The 10,616-nt window shown below is 36.7% G+C and overlaps 1 protein-coding gene across 1 annotated transcript in view; it reads left to right on the top strand.

The window, feature by feature from the left end:
* The window catches only part of muc5.2 (mucin 5.2), a 28,133-nt gene extending 19,426 nt beyond the window's left edge, over nt 1-8,707 (top strand). Inside the window, exons 31-47 of the mRNA XM_089127633.1 lie at nt 7-181; nt 308-543; nt 820-1,003; nt 2,085-2,262; nt 2,916-3,100; nt 3,190-3,259; nt 3,364-3,476; nt 3,569-3,600; nt 4,722-4,869; nt 5,825-5,914; nt 6,013-6,053; nt 6,192-6,311; nt 6,515-6,613; nt 6,719-6,838; nt 7,221-7,260; nt 7,595-7,712; nt 8,248-8,707. Of these exons, the coding sequence (XP_088983759.1) occupies nt 7-181; nt 308-543; nt 820-1,003; nt 2,085-2,262; nt 2,916-3,100; nt 3,190-3,259; nt 3,364-3,476; nt 3,569-3,600; nt 4,722-4,869; nt 5,825-5,914; nt 6,013-6,053; nt 6,192-6,311; nt 6,515-6,613; nt 6,719-6,838; nt 7,221-7,260; nt 7,595-7,712; nt 8,248-8,413 (2,115 nt within the window). The 3' untranslated portion in view covers nt 8,414-8,707. The remainder of the gene's footprint in view (nt 1-6; nt 182-307; nt 544-819; nt 1,004-2,084; nt 2,263-2,915; nt 3,101-3,189; nt 3,260-3,363; nt 3,477-3,568; nt 3,601-4,721; nt 4,870-5,824; nt 5,915-6,012; nt 6,054-6,191; nt 6,312-6,514; nt 6,614-6,718; nt 6,839-7,220; nt 7,261-7,594; nt 7,713-8,247) is intronic.
* Nucleotides 8,708-10,616: the final 1,909 nt, after the last annotated feature.

The following is a 10,616-nucleotide window of genomic DNA, read 5'->3' on the forward strand; positions in this document are numbered from 1 at the left end:
TAACAGAATGGAGAGTCGTGGAATGAAGGATGTATCACTAAAAACTGCTTAAATGGGGATGTCACCACAAGCCCTGTACAGTGTGATCCAGCTGATTCTGTTATACCTACATGTGTCAATGGACTTAAACCTGATAAGGTTTATTATAACAATGGCTGCTGCACTAAGTATGAGTGTCCATGTGAGTTTAAACCATGCTCTAGAAAATTTATGTTGAATTAATATTAATCATGATGGTTCTACTAAGCAATTAACTAACATTGTCCTTACTAACGAACATTGTTTAACTTGTCTTCTGAAATAACAGGTCGATGCAGTGGCTGGGGTGACCCTCATTACAATACTTTTGATGGAACATATTATGTTTTCAAAGGAAACTGCGACTATGTGTTGGTCCGAGAAATCATTCCGAAATACAATATCAGTGTCCATGTTAAAAACTATTATTGCGAAGTTACAAATAATTTCGCTTGCCCAGAGTATGTGATTGTGAAGTACAAATCCTATGAAATCAAGCTAGCAAGTAACAATACAGAAATGCAGGTGAGTGTCACAACTAAATATGATCACAAAATTCAAATACTCTTGAAATAAAAATCAGTTTACAGCATTAGTTGAGATATTTTTTTCTGTCATTTACTGTACCTGACATATGCGAATGAATCAATATTGAGTCGAATTTAATCTAATTTAATTGCAAGTCTGTGAACTGAAATGCCCAGCCCTACTTAACACTGCTAGAACACCTACACTAGAACTGCAAAAATGTAATCTAAGGGTCAATATTCATTACAACTCAAAAACCCTTTTCACCTACAGGTCTATGTCAATAATGTCATAAAGGTCCCAACATTCTTTAATGAAGACTTCAGAATTACCACCTCGGGCATGGCACTTATTCTAAACATCAATGAGATCAAAGCTGAAATTTTAGTCAGTCATCAAGGTTTTGAGATCAATCTCCCGTTCTCCTACTTCCATGGTAATACAGAGGGACAGTGCGGTAAGTACAGTTTGGTGCACTTGTTGCAAAAAATATAACAGTATTTCTTCAACAACAACTTTCTCGGTAACACTTTATTTTACGACCCGCACACAACTGTGTAAGTACACTGAAATTACGGTGTACGTTTCTGTAACTATAGTGTACTCCCGTGTAGGTATAAGGGAACAATATGTTAAGTTTTGGGTAATAAAAGGGGTAACAAGCACCACTTTAATTTACAGCCCGCAGGAGTTACACTTACCCAGTAACTACGCAGAACAAGGGGGTATATGTAGCAATACGACACAACACTATTTGCACTGTAATTACAGAGAAAGGTACTGTTATCAAAAGCAAACAAACAAACAAACAAAAAACCTTTTTAATTACCCAGTATATTTGCCATGACATTTAAGTGTCATTGCAATTCAATGGGATAAGGTAAGTACTTATTACCACATGGTAAGGTCTAAATTAAAATCATAGCAAAAACAAATTATTTTGACTTAACATTAAGTAATCTAGTAAGAAATACCAATACATTTTTATCATAGTATATATATATATATATGTGTGTGTGTGTGTGTGTGTGTGTGTGTGTGTTTGTTTAATTTTTAACCCACAGTTGTCAAAATTACCCTGTAACATTGCACAAGAACATATTTTGCCAGAAATGTGATATGTTTTATAAACAACAGACGTACAATTTTTGCCTGGAATATATTAACAGAATAGGTACCTGTTATTTTTTAACTAATTAAATAATTTGCTTGTATATCTGCTTGTTACCCCTTTATTACCCCAAACTTAACATATTTGTCCCTTATAACTACACAGAAGTACATTATAATTACAGAAACGTACACCGTAATTTCAGTGTACTTACACAGTTGTTTGCGGGTCGTAAAATAAAGTGTTACCACTTTCTCAAATAGGAAGACCGATTTGGAATAGGGATTAGCCTACTTTGTGTTAGCCTAGTATATTAAAATCATCTAGAATGTTCCATTGTAGAAAATTGTAAATTAAAAGTACCTAAAAAAGAATCTGTCTAGTGTTTCTGTCAATTAAAATTCTGAAATGCTGTCCTTATTTGTAGGGGTTTGTGACAACGATGCCACAAATGACTGCAGACGTCCCGGTGGAACAATTGACCAATCTTGTGAGCAAATGGCAGCCCTGTGGGCGGACTCACCAGGATGTGAAACCCCTACACCACGTCCAACCGAACCTCCTCCTGCTTGCGCAGCACAAAGCTGTGAGGTCATCAAGAGCGAGTAAGAAAAAGCAAACAACAATCACTTTGTCAATTTTCAGAAATTGGGGAATTTCTCTGACACTAGTCTCACCAAAAACAATGGCAAAAATGTATGACCAATCCTAAACAGTCTCATCCAAGACGTCATATAACTGATGTCTTGGGACGTCTTTTGACCATATGTCAACATCCGCCATTTTAGGGTACCCTTTAACGACGATCCTGGGACGTCATACAAATGACGCTTTACCTTTAACGTCAGTTAGGTGACGGGGTAGGTTTAGGGGTAGGTTTAGGTCTGGGGTAGGGTTAGGATCCTATAACGTCTGTCGTCATCTAACTGACCTTAAAGGGTACCCTAAAACGGTGGATGTTGACGTATGGTCAAAAGCTTTGGATGAGACTGCGCTGCCAATCCACCACCATTAGTCAGCAAAATGGTAGTTAGTCAATGTGATTTTGTGCCCAGTCCACTTAAACAAATTGCAATATCAAATGGTACAGAAATTACACACTTTACTTTAAATAATGTTTTGAAAAGATTTCAGAGGTCATTTTTGGGTGGTATTACCTTTTTTGTTGTTGTTGTGTTTGGTAGTCCTATCATACATGTTATGCCTCAGTTTACATACTACTTATTTTTTTCCCCTAAACTTCTGTATTTTGGTTCAGTTTGTTCAAGAGCTGTCATGACATCATCCCCTATCAAAAATACTATGAGGCATGTAAGTATGATGTGTGCAACAAGAAAAATGACTCCATAGCCTGTGCCAGTGTGGAGGCCTATGCACAGCAATGTGGCCAGAAGTCTATCTGTGTGGACTGGAGAAACTCAGCCGACCTCAAAGGGCTATGCGGTAAGAGAGCAGAATGAACCCACCATGACACAATCTTGGATCTCTTATCTGACAGTATCCTAAATCTCTTGATTGTCATTGGTTAATAGCATACAAATGTGCCGATAACAAAGTCTACAAGGCATGTGGGCCAAAAGTGGAAAAAACCTGCAGTACAAGGTAACCACTCTCTATAACAATTCATATCGATAATTGCAAATATTAAAATACTGAATTGTCCAAATTAACAATCTTCATGCAATATGCGCTTGGTTTACGACTAGATACAATGAGATGTTTGTGGGCGAGAATGATCGAACATTCATGGAAGGTTGTTTCTGTCCCAACAACACATATCTAGTTAGTTCAACAACAGATAAGTGTACACCTACTTGCGGTAAGCATTATTACTTAATTTATAATATTTGTTATATTAATGTGCCTTGAAGTCAAACTTTCGATGATACATTTCGCATTCCCTGCATGTAGATTGCATCGGCCCTGATGGATTACCAAGACAGGTATGTATCTTTTAGTACTAGTAATAGAGGTAAAACTATTTACATGACTGTGAACTTAACTCTAGTGACTAGTCCAAGGGTTGTTAAGTTGGCCCTCGAGGTCCACTTTCAGATTTCCACGGCTGTGGCCGAAATAGCCCCTTATACCCTCATTCACTCATATCACATTCAAACAATTTAATAATCAATAAGAAAGGGATTTATACCGATATGATATGACACTGTAGCCACATTGGACAAGCAGTTTGCAAAATGGAAAATCGATTTTAGCCGTGGGCGCCATATTCTAGTCAAACACGGGAATTCTTACAGTGCATTGTGGGTATTTTCTATCCATTGAGCGTACATCAGTTGTACACTCAATATTGCGGTGCATTGTGGGATTGAATGAGAGCACTCCATAACGTCCACTATGGTTTCTGACACCATGGCTGTCCTACAAATGGCTGTCCCTTCAAATAGTGCTCCATTTCAGGGTATACGCCTTATTCACGGCAGCGCCATCTTTGATTTTTAATGAGAATGAAAGCGAGGCTGTGAGGGATAGACTTGCATCTCTTCAATGGGCTGTACTATTATTTAATGTGTTTTCGGATTGTTCTGCTCATGAAACACTGGAAAAATATCTTTCCAAGAAATGTCAGTTGACAAAAAACTCCCGACAATGTAAGCTGTGGAAAATTGTAAGTAATCTAGCCGCTTTATTCAGCTTTTTACAGCGGATGCCATTGGAAACACGGTAAGTCTATCCCTCACAGCCTCACTTTCATACCTGTCATGGCGCTGCTCTGAATAAGGTCTATAGAAGGCAATTTTTTGCCATCGTCTAGTGATCCTAAAGACCTTGGTTAGCTTGTCTAGGTGTATTTGATCAGGGTTGAAGCAAAACTTTGCAGGAAAGTGGACCTCAAGGGCCAGTGTTAAGAACCCCTCCTCTAGTCCCACCAAGATATGATTGAAACTCTGTAAAAATTGCAGAGCATCTAGCTAAATTATGCTGAAATTCATACAATTAGCTGTATAAAAAAACTTCACTCATTTAGTCAAAATTTAAAATGGCATTTGAACACAATCAACCCAACTTGCATCTAACTATTATCACCTTATTTCCTCTCCTGTAGCCTGGAGATACATGGACGGTTAACTGTACAACATACAGTTGCTCCAGTGAGAGCTTTGGTGTTGTCCAAGAGCCTATGAACTGTCCGACCATAACGCCCTGTGGTCACCAATACAAAAGCGTGATTGAAAACTGCTGTCCAACCTGTGGTGAGTAAAATGACAATCAGAGAGCTAAACAGACTAAATTAAATAACATGACAACAAAAAACCTGTCCTAATATACATTTCTGGTCTACGGGTGCATGATACATCAACTAAAGGAAAACAAGGTTCATAATCATTCTTCAAAATGCAACAACTAGCTCCAACTCTGAAACAACTTTCCTGAAACATCACTTAAGCCACTCAGGCAAGGGAAGAAAATGCTAACCAAAAGCCAACTAGCAAATGAATGAACAGTAACTGACCAACCCGGTCTCATCCCAAGACATCATATAACTGACGTTTTGGGACGCCTTTTGACCATACGTCAATATTCGCCTTTTTAGGGCCCCCTTAAACGTCGGTAGATGAGGTTATGGGATCCTAACTCTACCCCAGACCTAAACCTAACCCTAAACCTAACCCGTCACCTAACTGTCGTTAAAGGTAAAGCGTCAGTTGTATGACGGCCCGGGATCGCCATCTACCGACGTTTAAGGGGGCCCTAAAAAGGCGGATATTGACGTATGGTCAAAATATGTCCCAAGACGTCAGTTATATGACTTTTTGGGATGAGACTGTGTTAAACTGACCGCAGGGTGATGTTAACATACCGATAATTAGAGCTGAAAAACTTTCAGTCCCATGTCCCAGTCAAAAGCAGTGCCATCCTCTATAATCCAATGCAAACCAGCATGCATGTCTGCCTCAATTCCTTTATGGAAACTCATAATGGAACCATTGACAACAATTGGATTTACAATTCCAATTCCTGGTGGAAAAAAAATCTAGTAGAAGATTTATTAGAAACTTTACAAAGGTAGCTATTGAGACTGTGTGTAAGAGCAGATACTATCTGAACATGTGAACACATTAGAGCCACGGCTGCAAACTTGTTAAAATGCAACAAATATTTTCATAATAATTTAAATAATACTCCCCATCTCCTCTGCCCATTTAGTGTGTGATACCAGCCTGTGTTCTATGAAATGTGACGTGGGATATGAGTTATCAGCAGATATACCCGAGAACAATTGCTGTCCAACCTGTGGTAAATCTCAAATTTAATATCTAGACTACTTTTACAACACTTGGAATTTATGATTTCGTTCAACTTTAAAAAACAACAACTTTTTTTTCCCCATTTAGAGCCCAAAGACGTCTGTGTACACAATAACTCTGAGTACCAGGTGAGCTGCTGGGTTCATGTGTTTATACTGTACAATTGGTAACATCAACAAAAGGGACATTTTACATATTACATGATATGCTTTTCACCATTAAAAAAAAATATTTTTCTGTAATTATGGGTTCATTTTCTTTTTTAGCCTGGAGTTAAAATCCCTACGGAGCCTTGTTTAGAATGTTACTGTCAAATGGATAAAGACCCACAGACTCAACTACTTGCGGTGAAATGTGTTAAGAAAGTCTGTACACCTTGTACTGAGGTAACATTTACAATTTATTCTTGTGATCCGAATACATTAGGATTGAACTCCAACAATAGCCTATTTGGATTGGGAGAAAGTTTTGATTGCTAAAAAATTTTTAGTTGTTTTCATAACAGCATGCATCATGTTATCTCAAAAGATCAAGAAATGGATTCCTTATGATACAAATTAAATTTAAAGTACCATTTTTGCACTCCAAGGGCTTTGAGCGTGTGGAACAAGAAGGAGAATGCTGCGGAGTATGCAAGCAAAAAGCCTGCATATATTCTGCACCGGACAACACCACACATACTCTACAAGTACATTTGAAATATTCTCAAACTTTTCCTCAACCGTCTATTTCACCAGTCAATGAACCTTCATAGTTTTTCCTTCATGTTGCCTGTCTTCCTTTTTTCTTTTAGGTTGGAGAAGTGAAAAGTTACAAATGCGAGAATGTTACCTGCAGTGAAATTAATGGCGTGTTTGTAACGGAGAAGACAACACTAAAATGCCCTTACTTTAATCCAGATGACTGTGAGGCTGTAAGTCAAATATATACTGTACGCTTTATAGTAAAAACATGCCTCTGTCAACTGTATGCATTTGAATAGTTAGTTGGGAGTCAATAGAGTTAAATTAAGTAAATATGAAATTGACTGCATTTCCTTTTATTATTAAGAACTATTCATAAGCAATGCATTATTTCAAATTCCCAATTGATAAAACCAAACCCGACCCAACATTTTTCTTTAATTAATGTCCTGTTTCACTTGGAAATCAATCAAAGAACAGAAGCTATATATAAATATATATACACACACATTACATCGCCGATAACTTATTTATAATAAGCTTCAACATTTTGTATGCATGATTTGTATACTTTCCACTAATTCTGTAATCTGTCTGTTTTAATATTTACAGGGAACTGAGAGATATGATGCAGATGGGTGTTGCAAGATCTGTAAGCTACTCATAATTATCGTCCATTTATTACCTCAAAATCAATGACCACAGTACCAGTACAACCAGTCCTAACATTTTTACAGCCCATCATAATGTAGATTAATTGTAAAAATGACTTTTTTCATTGCAATTCTCCCTCACCTGTATAAGATCAAAAAAAGAAATCCATCATGAGTAATACATAAAACAATGGATCTGATGTTTCTTGTCACAAGTTCACCTCTTTCTCCTTCTCTCTCTCTCTCTCTCTCTCTCTCTCTCTCTCTCTCTCTCTCTCTCTCTCTCTCTCTCTCTCTCTCTCTCTCTCTCTCTCTCTCTCTCTCTTATCTCAGGTGAGCCCAAGACCTGCATTGTTCTTAAGAAAACCACCCAAGTAGAGGTAGATGATTGCAAGTCCATTAACCCGATAGAAGTGACGTCCTGCAGTGGTCACTGTGGTACCCAATCCATGTAAGAGTACACGCATACTAATTAATCATAAAAATATTGCATTTTGAATCCTGAGATGAATTGTGCAGCCTTGATTACGCAATAATTTCAGCCGAGTAATAACCATAACATTTATTAGTTCTCGCTACAGCAAAACATGTCACTTTCATCAAGTCTGTTTGAAATTTAACCCATTACCTTTCCTTTTTATTATTATGCACTATTCATCACAATGCATCAATACATCATCAAATTCCCAATGGATAACATTAAATTGGCCAACATCAGAAGTAGAATTGGATACAAACTTTCACAATGACTTTAACATAATTTACAATCTTATTTTATACATAAGCATCAAAGATTTGAGAAACAGCACACATTGCATATTTTAGATCATCATAGCACAGCACCCTTTTTCCATCTTTAGCACATCAGATCTCTCATAATTACCAAATCACTTAAAAGAAATTAGGACAGGAGTATTTGATTAAATATTTATTTTGTATGAAAAAACAAGCTAAAAAATGCATATTCATCTTGGAAACCTGCACAGGTATTCAATGAAAGAGAACATCATGATGCACAGCTGTTCTTGTTGCCGAGAAGAGAAATTCAGCCGTCGACCGGTGGCGCTGAAGTGTGCCAATAGCAGTGAGATCCTTCATGACTACGTTTACATTGAGAGCTGCACATGCACTCCTACAAAATGTGCTGACTAGAAGACCTGAAGACTGGATAAAAGATTCTGATCCTAATCAAATCTTTTCCTTTGATTATTGCTAAATTAATGAACAGAACAAAAACTGTGTTTAGAATAATCTAACAAAAAAATTATTAATGCTTTTATTCTATAGGGTTGTGGTTTTCACTTTAAATATGTGGACTATTTCAATAGTTTATTTGTTTTTCAAGCTTTTTCCTTTCTTCTATGGTATAATACAATTTATATATAATTGTAATTAAATTAAGTGAATGTTCAACACAATAAAAAAAAGTTAACCTGCAACAAAGTTCATTTGCATTCCATTTCTTCTTATTCTCAGTTGTGCGTGAAAATGTTGTCTCCTCCAAACGAATTTGAGAGAAAAGGTTTAAGTCAAAATCAAGCAACTGTAAAAAGAAAAACAACTGTACTACTCTAATGTAAATGTGAATTTCCGGGTACTTTACTGCAGTCAGCACAATGTATTAATATCCCTATGTCAAGATCAAACAACTTGTTCTGAGAATGATGTATCCAAATTTCAACCTCCAAGTGTACTAGATAGGTTTCTCAAAAGTCCAAGTAAAAAAAGTAAACCTACGTACTTGTATACAGTATTATACAAGAAACCATACAATACCACATCACATCCATTATGATGTAAACACTGGCTTTGTAAAACTATTTCGTGTATGAAAACAAACACATTTGTCAGTAAGGGGTAAATTAATGAAATAAAATCTTTATGATTATGAGTATAATGTTATTCAAAAATGCTCTCAAAATTGATAATCACCTAGACAGCACAAGCCTATTTGATGTAATATTTACATCTGGAAGACATATTTTTAAGAGTGTTTGCTCATCTGCAATACGTCTATAGGACGCCTCCTGTCAGATGTCCAATAGACGTTTAGAAGATGTCAGTTTAACGTGCTTTCTAAATCATTACATCTTAAAGACATCTTCTAAACATCTATTTGACATCTGACAGGAGACGTCCTATAGATGTATTGCAGCTAAGCAAACACTCTTAAAAATACGTCTTCCAGACGTAAATATTACATCAAATTCTGGGAAACGATTCCCTGATAGCACACGTACTCCCCAGAGACGTCTATTTGATGTGTGTGTTTACATCTGAAGACTTACAGTATTTTTAGAGTGTTTGCTCATCTGCAATACATCTATAGGACGTTTCCTGCAGATGTCAAATAGACATTAAGAAGATGTCTTTAAGATGTAATGATTTAGAATGTATGTTAAACTGTCATCCTAAAGAGGTCTATCAGATGTTAGTAAGCAGATGCTTTCCAGATGAAGTGATCTTTAACAGACATCTTGCAGACGTACTTGTGCTAGTAATCATATTCCTTAAAATCAGTACGTGTTAATAGCATTCTGTTCTTATCTGTTCTTAATAGTCTGCTCTAAACATCTAGAACATAGACAGTATAAGGTCTAGACAGCCAGAGTCTGACAGATGAAAGAGAAAATAATTGTAATTAAAAGGAAAGCTCCATTCCATGTAACATCCTCTCACCTCGAAGTCAAGGAAATGCATCAATGATGCATTTCCTTGATAAATTTCCTATGTTTAGTACATCAATATTTTGGCTTCACCAAATGAGCTCTCTCAGTGATCGTCAATAAAAACAAAATCCCATTTTTCTCGGTCTAATGAAAACCAATAGGTCGTTATGGTAAGTTTAAGTTTCAGTTTAAGTGTGAGTTTCACGTTTGAGGGGGTTAAACCGTGACATCTACACGTTTTCCAAAGTGGACCAACGTGATTATTTTACGTCTTGTCGTGATACCGGGTTGGAGAAATGTTGTTTTGGCCACTTTGTTTGATATAATCACAACAATTTAACGTAAGCAAGAATGGGATTTAAACTCTTCTTGATTAAAGCCCAACGCTTTATCTGAGCCACTGAGTCTGTTGAGTTCAAGGGTGTATTGGTTAAGTTTTTATTGCGGGTTTAGTTTTATTTGTTGGAAAAATAAATATAGAAATATAATTTGACACAAGAGGGCAGTATAGCCCTATTTATGGTTTTGAGTTTAAATAACAGTTAAACCGTGACATCTACACGTTTGCCAAAGTGGACCAATCACGTCTTGTCGTGATACCGGGTTGGGCACTGAAGAACAGGAACTAGGTCGAGTAAAAGGTTATGGTTAACGCACGTCGATGTAATACGTTGTTTTAGCGTACC

Source organism: Pimephales promelas, chromosome 25, assembly GCF_988280905.1.
Source record: "Pimephales promelas chromosome 25, fPimPro1.hap1.1, whole genome shotgun sequence".
Lineage (NCBI taxonomy): Eukaryota > Metazoa > Chordata > Actinopteri > Cypriniformes > Leuciscidae > Pimephales > Pimephales promelas.